Below are 21,406 nucleotides of genomic sequence, written 5' to 3' on the forward strand. Positions count from 1 at the left end.
CAGCAGCAGGAGCAGCAGCAGCAGCAGCAGGAGCAGCAGCAGCAGCAGCAGGAGCAGCAGCAGCAGCAGCAGGAGCAGCAGCAGGAGCAGCAGCAGCAGGAGCGTTCCACCCGGACCACGTGGCCACGTTGGAGTCAGCGGGAGCCACCCGACCCGGACCGCTCAGCGGTTGGCACCGGTTGAACCCGCTGCTGCTGCTGTGACACAGAATCTGTGGGGGGGTTGTGATGATGGACAGATTTCCCACAACGGCAGCTCCCACCTCCTCAACAAGCGGAGCGGATCCTGGGCATACCGGGGCAGGTGCCAACACTTACCCCCCGCAGATAACCAAACTCCACCCCCACGCATTGTGGTCAGGGCAGCAGAGGGAGAGGTGGGGTGGGGGCCGGCAGCGGCGTCAGATGTAGCGAGTGGGTAGTGCAGGCGGTGCAGCTGCGTCAGGGGTCCACGGGCCCGAGAGGCCCCATCGTGAGAGGGTGGGGCCCAACACCCCCCACACACCCACCCACGTCATTCCTTGTACCGGGGCCCGTGCCACGACCACGTTGCACCACTGGCCCCCGGGGCGAGGGAGTGGTGGCAGGCAGGGCAGTTCGTCCACAGCCTCAGATACAAGGCGGAGGGGGGGACCCAGAAAAGGTCAAGCGGGGCAGTCGGTGGGGGAGGGCCCCTTAGCCGGCATGTCTGCTGCTGTTCATAATCCGTACGCAGGAAGACGGCCCAGCGTCCACAGATACATTGCAGATCCCTGGTGGGCGCCTCCGACCCCAGGGTTCTGGGTGCGAGAGGGTGTGGGTCCAAGGTTCGTGTCCCCAATGTCGCCATACTTCCAATGCCGGATCATCCTCGTAGCACAAGTAGCTACAAATGCGACGGGCCCCGCAATTTCAAGGGCCCCGCGCTAAATGCTTTCAAGCTGTCAATTCCGGTTCAGTGATTCTGCACTTGCTCTTTGGTTCTTCCGGCAAAGTCACGTAGGTATTTTATACATACTTCAAATCGAGATTGATTCTGCACTTGCTCTATTACTATAGTACTATACCGCCTTCAACTTTTACGAACGACTGGGTGTTTAAGGTGAGCGATTTGTCGTATTATCTGGCTGGTTTAGCAAATGAAAAAATACAATTACTTTACTATGCAAGTCACAAATTTGTGTTTTAGTATTTGTGGTAAAAAAATGTTTTTACATATGCTACAGGCCCCGCACTAACTTACTCCGGCACTGCATACTTCACCAAAACACGCGCACATCGCCATCCCGTGCAAATCAGTTTTAATGGGCATTGGCCGCGACGTTAAACGCGGAGGTTCGTGTGACCTTCCGTCTGGATCAGAACATCTCTCCGCGCCCGTGGGATTAAATATTTAATTCACATATATTTGAATTCAGAAGTCATTAAGAAAAGTCTGCGAGAAATCTTTTCCATTCCGACCTCGCAGGGCAGCGCCACACAACCCCCCTCCCCCCCCCCCCCCGCGTTGGAGAACGGAGCCCACGGAAGCGGACATCCCAGAGCTACGTCTGAGATCCCTTCATCACCAAGCGACCCTCTGGCCTACACAGTCGGGGGGGGGGGGTGGGGGCAGCACTTCTCTAACCACAGAGAGGAATATTCTCCGCGTGATGGTCGAATGCGATAGATCGATATTTTAATTCCCAACGCTGGAATTCAACAAAATCTAAGTGCAAAACCGCATTTAACGAGATGGCGTCGTTACACGTACAGTCGTTTGTTAATGTGCCGAGACCATCGAGTACATGTGCGTGCATATTGAGCCTATGGGTCTCTGTGTAGACCTGTGGATGTATGTGAGCCTATGGGTCTCTGTGTAGACCTGTGGATGTATGTGAGCCTATGGGTCTCTGTGTAGACCTGTGGATGTATGTGAGCCTATGGGTCTCTGTGTAGACCTGTGGATGTATGTGAGCCTATGGGTCTCTGTGTAAACCTGTGGATGTATGTGAGTCTGTGGGTCTCTGTACGAGTCTATAGGTTTGTGTGCGAGTCTGTGGGTCTCTCTGTGTAAACCTGTGGATGTATGCGGAACTATGGGTCTCTGTGTAGACCTGTGGATGTATGTGAGTCTGTGGGTCTCTGTACGAGTCTATAGGTTTGTGTGCGAGTCTGTGGGTCTCTGTGTAAACCTGTGGATGTATGTGAAACTATGGGTCTCTGTGTAGACCTGTGGATGTATGTGAGTCTGTGGGTCTCTGTATGAGTCTATCGGTTTGTGTGCGAGTCTGTGGGTCTCTGTGTGTTTAAGTGAAGGCCGGCCTGAGACCATCATTACATTTACACTGGGGAACCCCGTTTAATCACGAGTGTTTAAAGTAAGAGAAACCCAGTGTTTGTGGGAGGAGCTGAGTGTTTGTGGGAGGGGCCAAGTGTTTGTAGGAGGGGCCGGGTGTTTGTGGGAGGAGCTGGGTGTTTGTGGGAGGGGCCGGGTGTTTGTGGGAGGGGCCAGGTGTTTGTAGGAGGAGCTGAGTGTTTGTGGGAGGAGCTGGGTGTTTGTGGGAGGGGCCAGGTGTTTGTGGGAGGGGCCAGGTGTTTGTAGGAGGGGCCGGGTGTTTCAGAGGAAGGCGAGTGTTCGTGGGAGGAGCCGAGTGTTTGTGGGAAGAGCCAGGTGTTTGTGGGAGGAGCCAGGTGTTTGTGGGAGGAGCCAGCTGTTTGTGGGAGGAGCCGAGTGTTTGGGAGGGAGCGCTATGAGAACAGGACGTGCGTGCACCCGAAGTGCGTGACGTAGCAGTGCGGCTCCTCGCTCTCCTCGCCGGTCCCCAGGGCAGCGTCTGCAGCAGGGAGAACGCAGCAGCAGCAGTAGCAGCAGCAGTAGCAGCAGCAGTAGCAGCAGTAGCAGCAGCAGGGAGAACGCAGCAGCAGCAGTAGCAGCAGTAGCGGGCATCAGCGTCGCTGCCAGAACGACGACGGCGCGGCCGGAACGACGACAGCGCGGCCGGTACAAGACAAACAGAACACAGTCGGAGCAAGACAGCTTAATCATTCAGAAGGGACAACACAGCCGGAATGACACACAACTCAACAACACAGCTGGAATGACACACAACACAACAACACAGCTGGAATGACACGCAACACAACAACACTGCCGGAATGACACAACGCAACAACATAGCTGGGATGACACACAACGCAACAACACAACGCAACAACACAGCTGGGATGACACACAACGCAACAACACAGCTGGGATGACACACAACGCAACAACACAACGCAACAACACAGCTGCAATAACACACAACGCAACAACACAGCTGGGATAATACACAACGCAACAACACTGCCGGAATTACACACAATGCAACAACACAACGCAACAACACAGCTGGGATGACACACAACGCAACAACACAGCTGCAATAACACACAACGCAACAACACAACGAAACAACGCAACAACACAGCTGGAATGACACGCAACAGAGCCGAACGCCGGTGCGTGGGAGGAGGTGGCCGGCGGGGGGGGGGGCCGTCGGCCGTACCAGCGTGGTGTTTGCCGGGCGGCTTGGTCGACATCATCCACACGCTGCGGGCCTCCCCAGCGCCCTGGCCGCTCGCCACCACCACGCGCCACACCACTGGCTGCTCGCTGCTCCGGAGCATCCGTTGACGACGTCACACGGCCACGCAGACGGACGACACGTCGCGCAAGCCACGTGACGAGACGCTCGCCGCAACAACGACAACAACCACGACAGCGGCAACAACAACAACAGCTACAACGACGGCGGGGGCGACGTAGCCAACGGCGTACGTGCCGGGCTAGGTGCACTTAGAGGCCGTCCATTTGAATTGTCGAAAGCTATGGCTGCTGACAGAAGGTCGCGGGATAGACCCAGGTGCCATGGGTTGACTGCTGTGCCAGGCTAGGTGCTGGAGGTCACAGGTCAGACCCCAGGTGCCATGGGCTGACCGAGCGAGATGACCGGCAGCTGCACCGCCTGTGCCCAACCACTGTGGAAGACTTTGCGGTTTTTTCCTGGATTTTTCTGTTTGCGCGTAGTCACATAGTCACTTCAAGATGTTTTCTTGTTCATGTTTTTGTTTTTTGTTTGTTGCGGTTGCACCCGAGTCAAGAGCCGAATGACTCACAGGGCTATACCTAATACATGAAACTGAAACCTCACTGCGTTTTAGCCGTCCGGCGCTCCGCTCGCTGTTGCGAGCATCGCTTTGATTCTGCACCATAACAACAACAATAACAACGGCCGCCTTTCGCCACTAAGTGGCAGTGACGTCACCACGGCGCATGTGCCAGGCTAGGTGCACTTTGGTGGTGAGTGGTAGTGTTGTGGGGGTAGTGGTAGAGTCGTGGAGAGACACGGGGAGGAGTAGAGACATGGTGAGTGGTGGGGAGTGGTGGGGAGTGATAGTCAGAGGAGGATATGTTGGTGAGAGATGGTGAATGTTGGCGCATGTTATTTGAGAATTGGTGAGTGGCAGAGCGTGCCTGGTCGTGTTGGCGAGTGCGTGTGTCGGTGAGTGGGAGCATCGGTGAGTGCTAAAGAGAATTGATAGCATTGGTGAGTGTTGGTGAGTGGCGGCGAGCATGGGTGAGCATGGGTGGTGAGCGTGGGTGGTGAGCGTGAGTGGTGAGCGTGGGTAGTGAGCGTGAGTGGTGAGCGTGGGTGGTGAGCGTGGGTGGTGAGTGTGGGTGGTGAGTGTGGGTGGTGAGCGTGGGTGGTGAGCGTGAGTGGTGAGCGTGGGTGGTGAGCGTGGGTGGTGAGCGTGGGTGGTGAGCGTGAGTGGTGAGCGTGAGTGGTGAGCGTGGGTAGTGAGCGTGGGTGGTGAGCGTGGGTGGTGAGCGTGAGTGGTGAGCGTGGGTGGTGAGCGTGAGTGGTGAGCGTGGGTGGTGAGCGTGAGTGGTGAGCGTGGGTGGTGAGCGTGGGTGGTGAGCGTGAGTGGTGAGCGTGAGTGGTGAGCGTGAGTGGTGAGCGTGGGTGGTGAGCGTGGGTGGTGAGCGTGGGTGGTGAGCGTGGGTGGTGAGCGTGAGTGGTGAGCGTGGGTGGTGAGCGTGGGTGGTGAGTGTGGGTGGTGAGCGTGAGTGGTGAGCGTGAGTGGTGAGCGTGGGTGGTGAGCGTGGGTGGTGAGTGTGGGTGGTGAGCGTGGGTGGTGAGCGTGAGTGGTGAGCGTGGGTAGTGAGCGTGGGTGGTGAGTGTGGGTGGTGAGTGTGGGTGGTGAGTGTGGGTGGTGAGCGTGAGTGGTGAGCGTGAGTAGTGAGTGTGGGTGGTGAGCGTGGGTGGTGAGCGTGGGTGGTGAGCGTGCGTGGTGAGTGTGGGTGGTGAGCGTGCGTGGTGAGTGTGGGTGGTGAGTGTGGGTGGTGAGCATGGGTGGTGAGCGTGAGTTGTGAGCGTGGGTGGTGAACGTGGTGAGTGTGGGTGGTGAGCGTGGGTGGTGAGTGTGGGTTGTGAGCGTGAGTGGTGAGCGTGAGTGGTGAGCGTAGGTGGCGAGCGTGGGTGGCGAGTGTGGGTGGTGAGCGTGGGTGGTGAACGTGCGTGGTGAGTGTGGGTGGTGAGTGTGGGTGGTGAGTGTGGGTGGTGAGCGTGGGTGGTGAGTGTGGGTTGTGAGCGTGAGTGGTGAGCGTGCGTGGTGAGTGTGGGTGGTGAGCGTGGGTGGTGAACGTGCGTGGTGAGCGTGCGTGGTGAGTGTGGGTGGTGAGCGTGGGTGGTGAGCGTGGGTGGTGAACGTGCATGGTGAGCGTGCGTGGTGAGTGTGGGTGGTGAGTGTGGGTGGTGAGCGTGAATGGTGAGCGTGGGTGGTGAGCGTGGGTGGTGAGCGTGGGTGGTGAGCGTGCGTGGTGAGCGTGGGTGGTGAGAGTGGGTGGTGAGCGTGAGTGGTGAGCGTGGGTGGTGAGCGTGGGTGGTGAGCGTGGGTGGTGAGCGTGGGTGGTGAGCGTGCGTGGTGAGCGTGCGTGGTGAGTGTGGGTGGTGAGTGTGGGTGGTGAGCGTGAATGGTGAGCGTGGGTGGTGAGCGTGGGTGGTGAGCGTGGGTGGTGAGCGTGGGTGGTGAGAGTGGGTGGTGAGCGTGAGTGGTGAGCGTGGGTGGTGAGCGTGCGTGGTGAGCGTGGGTGGTGAGAGTGGGTGGTGAGCGTGAGTGGTGAGCGTGGGTGGTGAGCGTGCGTGGTGAGCGTGGGTGGTGAGAGTGGGTGGTGAGCGTGAGTGGTGAGCGTGGGTGGTGAGCGTGGGTGGTGAGCGTGGGTGGTGAGCGTGGGTGGTGAGCGTGCGTGGTGAGCGTGCGTGGTGAGCGTGGTGAGCGTGGGTGGTGAGCGTGGCTGCGGCTCGCTTACGCGTGCAGCAGCTGGCGCACGGTGGAGGGGTTGATCGCGAGGTGGAAGCAGCGCACGGGGTCCAGCGCGTGGTCACGGTAATACTGCAGAACCATCCTGGGCACGGGGGGGGGGGGGCACAGGGGGACACGGGGGGGAATGGGGGGCACGGGGAGAAGGACAGTTGAGGGGCAGGTCAGCACTTGTGGGGTCAAGGAGAGCAGGTGATGGGCATGGAGGGACAGGTCAGGTGAGGTCAGGTGAGTGAGGGTGAGTGAGTGAGGGTTGGTGAGGGTAGGAGAGGGTGGGTGAGGGTGGGTGAGGGTGGGTGGGTGAGGGTGGGTGAGGGTGGGTGGGTGAGGATGGGTGAGTGAGGCTGGGTGAGGGTGGGTGGGTGAGGGTGGGTGAGTGAGGGTGGGTGAGGGTGGGTGAGTGAGGGTGGGTGAGGGTGGGTGAGTGAGGGTGGTTGAGTGAGGGTGGGTGGGTGAGGGTGGGTGAGTGAGGGTGGGTGAGGGTGGGTGAGTGAGGCTGTGTGAGGGTGGGTGGGTGAGGGTGGGTGGGTGAGGGTGGGTGAGTGAGTGAGGGTGGGTGAGGGTGGGTGAGTGAGGGTGGGTGAGGGTGGGTGAGTGAGGGTGGGTGAGTGAGGGTGGGTGGGTGAGGGTGGGTGAGTGAGTGAGGGTGGGTGGGTGAGGGTGAGTGATTGAGGGTGGGTGAGGGTGGGTGAGGGTGGGTGAGGGTGGGTGAGGGTGGGTGAGTGAGGGTGGGTGAGTGAGGGTGAGGGTGGTTGGGTGAGGGTGGGTGAGTGAGGGTGGGTGAGGGTGGGTGAGTGAGGCTGGGTGAGGGTGGGTGAGTGAGGGTGGGTGAGTGAGGGTGGGTGAGGGTGGGTGGGTGGGTGAGGGTGGGTGTGGGTGGGTGAGTGAGGGTGGGTGAGTGAGTGAAGGTGGGTGAGTGAGGGTGAGTGAGGGTGGGTGGGTGAGTGAGAGTGGGTGAGTGAGGGTGGGTGAGTGAGTGAAGGTGGGTGAGTGAGGGTGAGTGAGCGAGGGTGGGTGAGCGAGGGTGGGTGAGCGAGGATGGGTGAGGGTGGGTGAGTGAGGGTGGGTGAGGGTGGGTGAGTGAGGGTGGTTGAGTGAGGGTGGGTGGGTGAGGGTGGGTGAGTGAGGGTGGGTGAGGGTGGGTGAGTGAGGCTGTGTGAGGGTGGGTGGGTGAGGGTGGGTGGGTGAGGGTGGGTGAGTGAGTGAGGGTGGGTGAGGGTGGGTGAGTGAGGGTGGGTGAGGGTGGGTGAGTGAGGGTGGGTGAGTGAGGGTGGGTGGGTGAGGGTGGGTGAGTGAGTGAGGGTGGGTGGGTGAGGGTGGGTGAGTGAGGGTGGGTGAGGGTGGGTGAGGGTGGGTGAGTGAGGGTGGGTGAGTGAGGGTGAGGGTGGTTGGGTGAGGGTGGGTGAGTGAGGGTGGGTGAGGGTGGGTGAGTGAGGCTGGGTGAGGGTGGGTGAGTGAGGGTGGGTGAGTGAGGGTGGGTGAGGGTGGGTGGGTGGGTGAGGGTGGGTGAGGGTGGGTGAGTGAGGGTGGGTGGGTGAGTGAGAGTGGGTGAGTGAGGGTGGGTGAGTGAGTGAAGGTGGGTGAGTGAGGGTGAGTGAGCGAGGGTGGGTGAGCGAGGGTGGGTGAGCGAGGGTGAGTGAGGGTGGGTGAATGAGGGTGGGTGAGGGTGGGTGAGTGAGGGTGGGTGGGGTGGGTGAGGGTGGGCGAGGGTGGGTGAGTGAGGGTGGGTGAGGGTGGGTGGGTGAGGGTGGGTGAGGGTGGGTGAGTGAGGGTGGGTGGGGTGGGTGAGGGTGGGCGAGGGTGGGTGAGTGAGGGTGGGTGGGTGAGGGTGGGTGAGTGAGGGTGGGTGGGGTGGGTGAGGGTGGGCGAGGGTGGGTGAGTGAGGGTGGGTGAGGGTGGGTGAGGGTGGGTGAGTGAGGGTGGGTGGGGTGGGTGAGGGTGGGCGAGGGTGGGTGAGTGAGGGTGGGTGGGTGAGGGTGGGTGAGGGTGGGTGGCTGTGGGTAGGTGAAGGTGGGTGAGTGAGTGAGGGTGAGTGAGGGTGAGTGAGGGTGAGTGAGGCTGAGTGAGGGTGAGTGAGGGTGAGTAAGGGTGAGTGAGGGTGAGTGAAGGTGGGTGAGTGTGAGTGAGGGTGAGTGAGGCTGAGTGAGGGTGAGTGAGGGTGAGTGAGGGTGAGTAAGGGTGAGTGAGGGTGAGTGAGGCTGAGTGAGGGTGAGTGAGGGTGAGTGAGGGTGAGTGAGGGTGGATGAGTGAGGGTGAGTGAAGGTGGATGAGTGTGAGTGAGGGTGAGTGAGGGTGAGTGAGGCTGAGTGAGGGTGAGTGAGGGTGAGTGAGGGTAAGTGAGGGTGAGTGAGGGTGAGTGAGGGTGAGTGAGGCTGAGTGAGGGTGAGTGAGGGTGAGTGAGGGTGAGTGAGGCTGAGTGAGGCTGAGTGAGGGTGAGTGAGGGTGAGTGAGGGTGAGTGAGGGTGAGTAAGGGTGAGTGAGGGTGAGTGAGGCTGAGTGAGGGTGGATGAGTGAGGGTGAGTGAGGCTGAGTGAGGGTGAGTGAGGCTGAGTAAGGGTGAGTGAGGGTGAGTGAGGGTGAGTGAGGCTGAGTGAGGGTGAGTGAGGGTGAGTGAGGGTGGATGAGTGAGGGTGAGTGAAGGTGGGTGAGGGTGAGTGAGTGAGGGTGGGTGTGTGAGTGAAGGTGGGTGAGTGAGGGTGAGTGAGGGTGGGTGGGTGAGTGAGAGTGGGTGAGTGAGGGTGGGTGAGTGAGTGAAGGTGGGTGAGTGAGGGTGAGTGAGCGAGGGTGGGTGAGCGAGGGTGGGTGAGCGAGGGTGGGTGAGGGTGGGTGAGTGAGGGTGGGTGAGGGTGGGTGAGTGAGGGTGGTTGAGTGAGGGTGGGTGGGTGAGGGTGGGTGAGTGAGGGTGGGTGAGGGTGGGTGAGTGAGGCTGTGTGAGGGTGGGTGGGTGAGGGTGGGTGGGTGAGGGTGGGTGAGTGAGTGAGGGTGGGTGAGGGTGGGTGAGTGAGGGTGGGTGAGGGTGGGTGAGTGAGGGTGGGTGAGTGAGGGTGGGTGGGTGAGGGTGGGTGAGTGAGTGAGGGTGGGTGGGTGAGGGTGGGTGAGTGAGGGTGGGTGAGGGTGGGTGAGGGTGGGTGAGGGTGGGTGAGGGTGGGTGAGTGAGGGTGGGTGAGTGAGGGTGAGGGTGGTTGGGTGAGGGTGGGTGAGTGAGGGTGGGTGAGGGTGGGTGAGTGAGGCTGGGTGAGGGTGGGTGAGTGAGGGTGGGTGAGTGAGGGTGGGTGAGGGTGGGTGGGTGGGTGAGGGTGGGTGAGGGTGGGTGAGTGAGGGTGGGTGAGTGAGTGAAGGTGGGTGAGTGAGGGTGAGTGAGGGTGGGTGGGTGAGTGAGAGTGGGTGAGTGAGGGTGGGTGAGTGAGTGAAGGTGGGTGAGTGAGGGTGAGTGAGCGAGGGTGGGTGAGCGAGGGTGGGTGAGCGAGGGTGAGTGAGGGTGGGTGAATGAGGGTGGGTGAGGGTGGGTGAGTGAGGGTGGGTGGGGTGGGTGAGGGTGGGCGAGGGTGGGTGAGTGAGGGTGGGTGAGGGTGGGTGGGTGAGGGTGGGTGAGGGTGGGTGAGTGAGGGTGGGTGGGGTGGGTGAGGGTGGGCGAGGGTGGGTGAGTGAGGGTGGGTGGGTGAGGGTGGGTGAGTGAGGGTGGGTGGGGTGGGTGAGGGTGGGCGAGGGTGGGTGAGTGAGGGTGGGTGAGGGTGGGTGAGGGTGGGTGAGTGAGGGTGGGTGGGGTGGGTGAGGGTGGGCGAGGGTGGGTGAGTGAGGGTGGGTGGGTGAGGGTGGGTGAGGGTGGGTGGCTGTGGGTAGGTGAAGGTGAGTGAGGGTGAGTGAGGGTGAGTGAGGGTGAGTGAGGCTGAGTGAGGGTGAGTGAGGGTGAGTAAGGGTGAGTGAGGGTGAGTGAAGGTGGGTGAGTGTGAGTGAGGGTGAGTGAGGCTGAGTGAGGGTGAGTGAGGGTGAGTGAGGGTGAGTAAGGGTGAGTGAGGGTGAGTGAGGCTGAGTGAGGGTGAGTGAGGGTGAGTGAGGGTGGATGAGTGAGGGTGAGTGAAGGTGGATGAGTGTGAGTGAGGGTGAGTGAGGGTGAGTGAGGCTGAGTGAGGGTGAGTGAGGGTGAGTGAGGCTGAGTGAGGGTGAGTGAGGGTGAGTGAGGGTGAGTGAGGGTGAGTGAGGGTGAGTGAGGCTGAGTGAGGGTGGATGAGTGAGGGTGAGTGAGGCTGAGTGAGGGTGAGTGAGGCTGAGTAAGGGTGAGTGAGGGTGAGTGAGGGTGAGTGAGGCTGAGTGAGGGTGAGTGAGGGTGAGTGAGGGTGGATGAGTGAGGGTGAGTGAAGGTGGGTGAGGGTGAGTGAGGGTGAGTGAGGCTGAGTGAGGGTGAGTGAGGGTGAGTGAGGGTGAGTGAGGGTGGATGAGTGAGGGTGAGTGAGGGTGAGTGAGGGTGAGTGAGGGTGAGTGAGGGTGGATGAGTGAGGGTGAGTGAAGGTGGGTGAGGGTGAGTGAGGGTGAGTGAGGCTGAGTGAGGGTGAGTGAGGGTGAGTGAGGGTGAGTGAGGGTGGATGAGTGAGGGTGAGTGAAGGTGGGTGAGGGTGAGTGAGGGTGAGTGAGGGTGAGTGAGGCTGAGTGAGGGTGAGTGAGGGTGAGTGAGGGTGAGTGAGGGTGAGTGAGGCTGAGTAAGGGTGAGTGAGGGTGAGTGAGGCTGAGTGAGGGTGGATGAGTGAGGGTGAGTGAGGCTGAGTGAGGGTGAGTGAGGCTGAGTAAGGGTGAGTGAGGGTGAGTGAGGGTGAGTGAGGCTGAGTGAGGGTGAGTGAGGGTGAGTGAGGGTGGATGAGTGAGGGTGAGTGAAGGTGGGTGAGGGTGAGTGAGGGTGAGTGAGGCTGAGTGAGGGTGAGTGAGGGTGAGTGAGGGTGAGTGAGGGTGGATGAGTGAGGGTGAGTGAAGGTGGGTGAGGGTGAGTGAGGGTGAGTGAGGCTGAGTGAGGGTGAGTGAGGGTGAGTGAGGGTGAGTGAGGGTGAGTGAGGGTGGATGAGTGAGGGTGAGTGAAGGTGGGTGAGGGTGAGTGAGGGTGAGTGAGGCTGAGTGAGGGTGAGTGAGGGTGAGTGAGGGTGAGTGAGGGTGGATGAGTGAGGGTGAGTGAAGGTGGGTGAGGGTGAGTGAGGGTGAGTGAGGCTGAGTGAGGGTGAGTGAGGGTGAGTGAGGGTGAGTGAGGGTGAGTGAGGCTGAGTGAGGGTGAGTGAGGGTGAGTGAGGGTGAGTGAGGCTGAGTAAGGGTGAGTGAGGCTGAGTAAGGGTGAGTGAGGGTGAGTGAGTGTGAGTGAGGGTGAGTAAGGCTGAGTGAGGGTGCGTCACGCACGTGGTGAGGGAGAAGAGCTGCTCGTGCGGCGGGTGCAGCACGGAGCGGTAGGTGGCCACCAGCTCGAGCGCGTGGTGCAGCTGGTGCAGCCGCTGCACCTGGTCCTGCACGTCGCCCCAGCCCGACACATAGTGCTCCTGCACCAGCAGAGGCACCATCATCAGCAGCAGCATCAGCATCATCAGCAGCAGCATCATCAGCATCATCATCTTCTTGGTTCTTTCGGTAAAGTCACGTAGAAGGGAAGTAATAAAATAATAAAAATAAAACATAATAAAATGAAATAATTCTCACGACGTTTCGGCTACAACGCAAGCAGCCGTCTTCAGGTGAAGAATGAGACACTACCAAGCTAGGAGCTTATATATAAACTGGGTTGGAGGTGGAAGAGCGCCTTAACAAAAAAGAATGTGCATATGAAGAGGAATTTAGCATATTCATGGAAAATGCGTAGGAGGTGGGCGGGGGGGGGTTTCAAAGGCATATTATGCCCATGCATTATGCAGGATCAACAGCACCAAGGGGGGGTGCAGGGAGTAGCATTAACAAAGGAAAGGAATGTTATTGATATGTAGCTGCAGTTACTAAACAACCACGTAGAAAACTAAAGTATAAACTACATAAAAAACTAAAGTATAAACTGCATAGCACCATCAGTATACTTACTATACTCTACAATAAGCTGAGTTACTAACAGCAAGTAATACATTACAATTCTACGTCGTAAAAATTATATAATATGCTTCCATCTAAACTTTATTCTCTTACATCACACGAGCATATACCGTACTATATACTGCCATAGATAAACCCAACATTAAATTATATACTGTATTACTATAAACCACCCTATACCTTATACATTTCAACATAACACTATGTATTATTCTACCCACCCTAATGTGTATCGAAATGGTTTATTACGTCCTTCCAATGATTGCTAAGCCAGAATCATCATCATCATCATCAGCACACGCATCATCAACGCACCTCCGGTTAGCACGGTAAGCTGTCAACCCCTTATCAGTGCGTTCTTCCTTATTACAGACCAACTCAGACCGTATTGGTCACCCCGTGGTGCCCTTATAAATCTCAACGTTCATCCTACACAAAGTCCCATCGCGAGGAAGAAACAACAAACAAAAACTAATTTTCTTTGGCCCGTATCGAAACGGCTGTACGCCGTATGGACCTGAAAACTCGATGTCCCTGTACGGGGTGAACCGCACGGGTTGACAGGCGTGGCAATAACCATGGCACAATCGGAACGGACCAAAGTGTTGTTGTCGTTTGTTGTTGTCTATGTCGACGCACCAGGTAGTTGAGAGTGGTCAGCTCTTGTCCTGCGAACACGGAGAGAGAGAGACAGACGGACATTACTCGCCGAGACAACACAGACTCGTAAAGACGACTTCGGCGCTGCCCAAGGTTTCCCCCACCCACCCCTCGCGCGTCGTGCAGGCCTTCACGGGAGCTCGCCAAAAGCACTTCACCCAACTTGAGTCACACGCGACGGGTGCAGCGTTTGTACGTTCTCTCCCTGCTCTGCATGGGTTCCCTCCCACAGATAAAACCTACACAGAGTGGGACTGGCATTGGCGCCACAACGTCCGTATCGCTCGGACGCGACCTGCAAACCACTCGATTGGCGTCACGCACAGCAGCAGCAGCGGCAGCAGCAGCAGCAGAGGTAGCAGCAGTGGCAGCAGCAGCAGCGGCAGCAGCAGCGGCAGCAGCAGAGGTAGCAGCAGCGGCAGCAGCAGAGGTAGCAGCAGCGGCAGCGGCGGCAGCAGCAGAGGCAGCAGCAGAGGTAGCAGCAGTAGCAGCAGCAGCAGCAGCAGCAGCGGCAGCAGCAGAGGTAGCAGCAGCGGCAGCAGCAGCAGCGGTAGCAGCAGCGGCGGCAGCAGAGACAGCAGCAGAGGTAGCAGCAGCGGCAGCAGCAGCAGCGGTAGCAGCAGCGGCAGCAGCAGCAGCAGCAGCAGCAGCGGTAGCAGCAGCGGCAGCAGCGGCAGCAGCAGCAGCAGCAGCAGCGGTAGCAGCAGCGGCGGCAGCAGCAGCAGCAGCAGCAGCAGCAGCGGTAGCAGCAGCGGCAGCAGCGGCAGCAGCAGCAGCAGCAGAGGTAGCAGCAGCGGCGGCAGCAGCAGCAGCAGCAGAGACAGTAGCAGCAGCAGCGGCAGCAGCAGAGGTAGCAGCAGCGGCAGCAGCAGCAGCAGCAGAGGTAGCAGCAGCGGCGGCAGCAGCAGCGACATTGCCTAACGCCACGCCACTGAGAACCCCGCAAGGAGCGGGCGGGCGGACGCACGCGGCGACTGGCGGTGTGGCGCTGGCCGCGGCTCTACCGAGGAAGTAGTGGATGTAGTCACGGCGCAGCTTCTCCAGGCCGATCTCCAGCAGCAGCTGCACGGGCGCCAGCCCCGCCAGCGTCACCGGCTCCACCGCCGCCGCCGCCGCGGCGCCGCCGATGCCGCCGCCGCTCTCCAGAGAGCGCTGCACCACGCGGCTCAGCTGGCTCGCGCTGTCGCGGTGAGTCTGGGGCGGGGGGGCGGAGGTCAGCAGAGGTCACGAGGTGCAGCAGGGGTCAAGGGGGGGCAGCAGCAGGGGTCAAGGGTGATCGCGTATGTGCGAGTGAAAGCGTGTGAGCGACAGCGTGCGAGTGGCTAGTAGGGAGCACAGGCGGTGCGCATCTGTCGGTCAGCTCAGTCAACCCGCGGCACCTGGGTCTGTCCCGTGACCTCCTGCGTCAGCGAGCCTTCCACACTTCACGTATAGGCCACAACGTGCACCTAGCCTGGCACAGGCGCTGTGGTGACATCACTGCCAATTAGTGGCAAAAAGGCAGCTGTTGTATGCGTGTGTTAGTGATGGGGGGGTGGTGCCGCGGCTGTTTAGCGCACTGCGCTACGAACCGTGCATCCACGAGTTCCATTCCTGCTCACAGCCAACACCAGTGATGCATATCCGAACTAGCCGATTCGGCCTTGTACGAGTACCTGACGCGGTGTGTCAACAGCTCAGGGGAGACAAAGGCTGGGCGTGGTGCTGGCCACGCACACCCTTGCGTGCCGTGCCGGCCTCTACAGGTGCTGCTAATCGCTAACGCCACTTGCCCCGAGAGCTTGTTGAAGGCTACACGGGGGATCTTTGTCCTTGTGCAAGAGACAGAGGCAGAGGGGGGGGGGGGGGCGACTGACCCACGGCTGGATGTCGCCGCGCTCCAGGCTCTGCAGGACCAGGCGGAGGCACTTGACCAAGTCGGAGTAGCCAGACATGGCTGTGGCACACGCACGCACGGAGGCACGCGCACATAGACATCACACACATCACGCGTGTCATTGCCGCACCTCCGATGAGCTACGTATGGTGCGAAAGAAGTTGAACATACATCACAGGCCGTAGCATACACGCATCACAGACAAATAAAAAAACACACATAGTAGGCACAGGAGGTATCCGACTCATCAGCCTTGCCTCTGTCCCAGAAGCCTCCACACCACCGCCACCATTCCACGCCTCCCACCGATGGGGAAGGCGAGCCCACAAAAGCCTGGGACCCACAGCTTCCCACACCTCGCCAACGCGTTCCCACTCCCACCCATCATTCTTTTGTTCAGTACAACAGCAACAGCCGTTGTTTCGCAAGTACGTGGTGGTGACATCACCACCGTGCTCGTGCCAGGCTAGGTGCACCTTGAGGGCACATAAAGCGTCGAAGGCTCGCCGGCAGGAGGTCACGGAACAGACCCAGCTGCCGTGGGTTGACTGACTGAGATGACTTGCGGATGCACCACCTGTGCATCCTACTGTGCCATTTCGCTGCGTGTTATCCGCCGGGCGCTCCGCTCGTTGTTGCGAACGTCGCTCCCCAGCCCTCCGTGGTTGTTGGCGGGCAAATGCCTCTAACTGCCCGGTAGCGTCCTTCAAGAGCCTCCTCCAGAGGTCGATCTTGGCACCGCTGGTGACGGCCATCGGGAAGTCCACTCCAGATCCTCCTGTACCCCATCAGCTCCATCTCTTCTCGAGACCATGCCGTGCCCATTTAGCGCCATCTATCCAGTCAAACGTAAGCCCGCTTGGGCATTCGGTGGCTGGACATGCGGCTGGCTCCACACTCAAGACGCACACTCACATACACACACTCACACACGCGCACACTCACACGCGCACACTCACACACGCACACTCACGCGCACACTCACACACGCACACACTCACACACACGCGCACACTCACACTCACACACGCACACTCACACTCACACACACGCGCACACTCACACACGCACACACACGCACACACACGCGCACACTCACACTCACACACACGCGCGCACACTCACACTCACACACACACGCGCACACTCACACACGTGCACACTCACGCGCACTCCCACCCACGTCGCTCTGGGCAGCACGAGACCATTCCGCCCAGATTTACCTCCAGCGCCACTCAACCAGCGTCGTACAGTTTGCCGGCCGCCAGGGTTAAGGAGTCAGGGGTCACGTACCGGACTTGACCTTGACCCAGAGCTGCTCGGTGAAATCGAGGTCGCTGCGCTTGGGCACGGCAGACGCCAGGATGATGGCGTCCACCGAAGTGCTGCCCACCCGCGACTCCTGATTCATCGCCGTGGAAACGACACGCGGGCACGCGTTGGGGTGGGTGGGGGGGGGTCGATGCCATCGCCGCTCGTGACCACGCAGCCACCACTCCTCATCGCTCGTGAGATCGCGATCGCTAGGGCACCTTTATGATTATTATTATTTACCACGATTCCGCTCTCAGGAGTCTTTGTCGGGAGGGTTACTGTCGAGTTTCCGCAGGAGGGGGGCGATGTCGCTGTTGTGCGAGATCCCGGTTTGATTTCGATTGAAAGCTTTCGTGACTGCAGGGATTCATCTTCTTGGTTCTTTCGGTAAAGTCACGTAGAAGGGAAGTAATAAAATAATAAAAATAAAACATAATAAAATAATTCTCACGACGTTTCGGCCACAACCCAAGCAGCCGTCCTCAGGTGAAGAACAGGTCTGTCAGAAAGACAGACCCATTCAGACGCTGTCTTTCTGAAAGACCTGTTCTTCACCTGAGGACGGCTGCTTGCGTTGTTGCCGAAACGTCGTGAGAATTATTTTATTATGTTTTTTAAAATTATTTTATTACTTCCCTTCGACGTGATTTTACCGAAAGAACCAAGAAGATGAATCCCGATTTGAGTGATTGTTTTTTTTTTACCATTCGGGAATGTGGTTTGGCCAAGCCCACCAGTTCCACTGGGCTTGTGGGTTTAGCTATGGGATAACCCGGACGAAACCCACACAGAACAAGGGGAGAGAACATACAACTCGGCAAAGCACCAGTGACGGGAATCGAACCCAGGTCCAACTTGCTGTGAGGCTGCCCTCTGCTTTATACAACCACGAGCTTTACTACCCGGCTTCGCCCGAGACTTGGATTCTTGTCTTGGATTAACACACGGCCCACGCGGAGGGTGGGGGTGCGTGACGTCAGCAGGCACACTGCGTGACGCTGCCGCATGCGGGTGACATCACGGATCACGGATGTGACGTCACCGCTCACTTGCCGTGCAAAATATATCCATAATTGCCCCCACCCCAAAATACAAAAGTATATTTTATACTTTTTGTATTGTGTACAGTCTGGAAGCTACACACATGCCAAATTTCAAGTTTGTTGCATGTCGGGAAGTACACTAAACAATTCGGACACACATTTTCACAAATTTCCCTCTTTTTATAAATTTAAATTTATCTGGGTTACACGCTGACGCAGGGCAGACAAAGACCCCCGACGTTTAGCCTTGAACAGGCTGTTGGGGCAAGTGCTGCGAGCTAGCACCACCTGTGAAGGCCGCCACGGCTCACAAGCGGGAGGTGTGGCCTGCACCACGCACGGCCGCCTTTGTCTCCCCAGTGCTGATATGTTTACAGCCCACACTGGGTACTCATTTGAGGCCGAGTCAACCTAGTGGAGCCCCAGGCCCGCTTCAGATAATCTCCACCGGTGTTGGCTGCGAGCGGGAATCGAGCTCGGTTGGCTGGGTACCGTAACGCGGTGCCCTAACCGCTGCGCCACCACTCCCCACACCGCCGAACACAACAACGACCGGCGTTCACCACTAAGTGGCGGCGACGTCACCACGGCGCCTGTGCCATGCTAGGTGCACTTTGAGGCCACGTGAAGTGTCGAAAGCGCGCTGGCGGGAGGACCGCCCACACGCGCACACACACCTAGGGTACACACACATCAAGGGTACACGCACACAGGTACACACACACCAAGGGTGCACGCACACAAAGGGAGTACACACACACACACCAAGGGTACACGCACACAGGTACACACACACAGGTACACGCACACCAAGGGTGTACACACACCAAGGGTACACGCACACCAAGGGTGTACACACACACACCAAGGGTACACGCACACAGGTACACGCACACAGGTACACGCACACCAAGGGTGTACACACACACACACACACCAAGGGTACACGCACACAGGTACACGCACACCAAGGGTGTAGACACACACACCAAGGGTACACGCACACGGGTACACGCACACGGGTACACGCACACCAAGGGTGTACACACACACACACCAAGGGTACACGCACACAGGTACACGCACACAGGTACACGCACACCAAGGGTGTACACACACACACACACCAAGGGTACACGCACACAGGTACACGCACACAGGTACACACACACCAAGGGTACACGCACACAGGTACACGCACACCAAGGGTGTACACACACACACACCAAGGGTACACGCACACAGGTACACGCACACAGGTACACGCACACCAAGGGTACACGCACACCAAGGGTACACGCACACCAAGGGTGTACACACACACACACACCAAGGGTACACGTACACAGGTACATGCACACAGGTACACGCACACAGGTACACGCACACCAAGGGTACACGCACACCAAGGGTGTACACACACCAATGGTACACGCACACAGGTACATGCACACAGGTACACGCACACAGGTACACGCACACCAAGGGTACACACGCGCGCACACAACTGCGAGCGTGCGACGCCCCCCCAACGCGGAGTGTGCTGCGGTACCGTAAGCACGTTACCTCCTCCGTCACCTCCGGTGTGTGTGGGAAGTTCTGGCCGCTCTTCATCTCTGCGAACGAGGAGAGAGGCGGCAGGCGGCCGAGGGTCAACGGGGTTCACGCACGGGAACCGCCACCCCCCCCACGGTAAAGTGGGTGGTTGTGCACGGGTGTCCGTGCAGCGGCGCAGCGATTCGCGCACCACGCTACGAACCCGGCGAAACGCGTTCCGATTCCCCCCCAGGATAACAGCAGAGGATATTTTAACCGGTCCTGGGCCTCCGCTGCGGTCGACTCGGCCTTAAATGAGCACTGGGAAGACAAAGGCGGCCGGGGGGGGTGGTGCTGGCCATCCACCCTCTCGTGTGCCGCGTCGGCCTTCGGAGATGCTCGGCCTCAAAGCCTACACGGGGGGTATGTGTGTGTAGGGCGGTGTGGGGATATGTGGGGATATGTGTGACCGTGTGTGTGTGTGTGGGGGAGTGTTAAGGATGAGGACAATGGAGCGTAGTGTATTCGTGCGCGTGGGGGTGGTGGTACGTGGTGTATGTGCGTAGGTGTATCTGATGTGTATATGGGCGAGTGCAGCGTGTACAGGTGTGTGGGGCGAAATGTTAACTACCTTGCCAGATATACAGGAGGTTATGGGTTAGATTCCGACCCTACGCATGTATACTTGGAGTTTGCATATTTTCCCCGTGGTCGTGTTGATTTTCTGTAGGACCTCTGGGTTTTCCCTCCACATTTAGAATCAACATTTGGCTGCTATAAATGTCCACGTGACAAGCCACTTCGTTGAGCTGTCATTTGTGGCCAGGTCGCTTCTGAAAAGGAGCTACGTAGCTCAGTGGGCCTTACCTGGAAAAAATGTAAAATAGTAAATAATGGTAGTGTGATTTAAAGCTTTCGTGACTGCAGGGATTCATCTTCTTGGTTCTTTCGGTAAAGTCACGTAGAAGGGAATTAATAAAATAATTGTATTATGTTTTATTTTTATTATTTTATTACTTCCCTTCTACGTGACTTTACCGAAAGAACCAAGAAATTGGTAGTGTGGTCGGTGTTTGGTGGGTGAATGTGCATGTGTTGGGTGTGGTGTGTCAGTGTGGTGGGTGGGTGCGTTGTGTGATGGTGTGGTGGTTTGTGTGGTGTGTTGATGCGGTGGTGCGTATGGGGGTTGTGGTGGGTGGGTGTGTGGTGGTGTGTATGGGGAGTGTGGTGGGTGAGTGTGACGGTGTGGTGGTTTGTTGGTGTGTATGAGGGGTGAAGAGATGGAATGATGTGGTACAGGATGATGTGGAGCTGAGTGGACTTGACGATGACTGGTACCAGCGGTGTCAAGACCGGCCTCTGTGGAGGAGGCTCGTGAAGGACGCTACTGGGCAGTTGGAGGCAGTCGCCCTCCAACAACAACGGAAGGCGAAGGAGCGATGCTCACAACAATGAGCGGAGCGCCGGGTGGCTAAAGCACAGCATATATAAACGGAGTGGTAGCTCCTGCAATCTCTAATTTACTTGATACAGCTGTCGTGGCTGTGACGGTTCCACCTGAAGACGGAAGCTTGTGTTGCCTCCGAAACGTCGTGATTTTTATTTTACTTTACTTTTATTAATTTTTTATGTTTTACCTACGTGACTTTACCGAAAAAACCGAAGAATATGAATCCTTGCAGTCACGAAAGCTTCTAATCTAGAATTAAAGCACAGCAAGTTGGTACAGTAGGGGGCACAGGTGGTGCATCAGCCAGTCGTCTCAGTCAGTCGACCTGTGGCATCTGGGTCTGCCCCGTGACCTCCTGCCGGCGGGCGTTCGACACTTCACGTGGCCTCAAGGTGCGTGGTGACGTCACCGCCACTTAGTGGCGAATGGCGGTTGTTGTAATTGGGGGTGTGGTGGGTGTGTGGCGGGGTGTGTGGTGTGTCTGAGGGGTGTGGTGGGTGGGTGTGTGGTGGTGTGATGGTGTGATGGTTTGTGTGGTGCTGTGTGTGGTGGGCGGGTGTGTGGTGGAGTGTGTAGTGTGTCAGTGTGGTGTGTATGGTGGGTGGGTGTATGTCATGACGATGTGGTGGTGTGATGGTGTGATGGTTTGTGTGGTGTATCAGTGTGGTGTATCAGTGTGGTGCTGTGTATGGCGTGTGGGTGTGGCGGTGTGTGTGGCGTGACGGTGTGGTGGTGGTGGTAGTGGTGTGATGTGTGTGTGGCAAGTCATAGTAACTGCCCGTCGTTGTTTATGCTCCCCGAGGGGGTGGATGGGAGGGAGAGGGGAGGGGGTTCATTCCCCTTGCTCCGTCAAACTGGGTTCGGCCGGGAGAGACGTCACCGGCGCCCTGCGGCTCACCCACGTCGCCCACCGCGCTCTCCTCCGCGCTTCTCTGCTCGCCACGCGGACGGTGGAGTGGGAGGCACGGTCAGCCCCCTCCCCCACCGACCGGCGCGCGAGCCTCTCGGCCGACGGCGTCGCTCGCAGCGACCACCCTGCGGTCGTGACCTTGAAGAAGGTCCCCCGTGTAGCCTACGCGGCAGGTGCCGTGGGCGAGCAGCGCGTACGAATTGTCGGCACGATGCGCCTACGAGGGGGTGGTTGTGTGCACAAGGC

At 58.5% G+C, this 21,406-nt stretch overlaps 1 protein-coding gene across 1 annotated transcript in view; it reads right to left on the reverse strand.

Annotated features, from left to right (window-relative positions):
* Positions 1 to 1,269: 1,269 nt before the first annotated feature.
* Positions 1,270 to 21,406, reverse strand: part of ZWILCH (zwilch kinetochore protein) — a 38,015-nt gene continuing 17,878 nt past the window's right edge. The window contains exons 9-17 of the mRNA XM_078880830.1: positions 18,831 to 18,880; positions 16,201 to 16,309; positions 14,888 to 14,967; positions 14,036 to 14,225; positions 13,011 to 13,039; positions 11,697 to 11,833; positions 6,313 to 6,408; positions 3,509 to 3,615; positions 1,270 to 2,794 (exon numbers count right to left, since the gene is read on the reverse strand). Coding sequence (XP_078736956.1) covers positions 2,709 to 2,794; positions 3,509 to 3,615; positions 6,313 to 6,408; positions 11,697 to 11,833; positions 13,011 to 13,039; positions 14,036 to 14,225; positions 14,888 to 14,967; positions 16,201 to 16,309; positions 18,831 to 18,880 — 884 coding nt within the window. The 3' untranslated portion in view covers positions 1,270 to 2,708. The remainder of the gene's footprint in view (positions 2,795 to 3,508; positions 3,616 to 6,312; positions 6,409 to 11,696; positions 11,834 to 13,010; positions 13,040 to 14,035; positions 14,226 to 14,887; positions 14,968 to 16,200; positions 16,310 to 18,830; positions 18,881 to 21,406) is intronic.

This window comes from Lampetra fluviatilis, chromosome 59 (assembly GCF_964198595.1).
Source record: "Lampetra fluviatilis chromosome 59, kcLamFluv1.1, whole genome shotgun sequence".
Classification (NCBI taxonomy): domain Eukaryota; kingdom Metazoa; phylum Chordata; class Hyperoartia; order Petromyzontiformes; family Petromyzontidae; genus Lampetra; species Lampetra fluviatilis.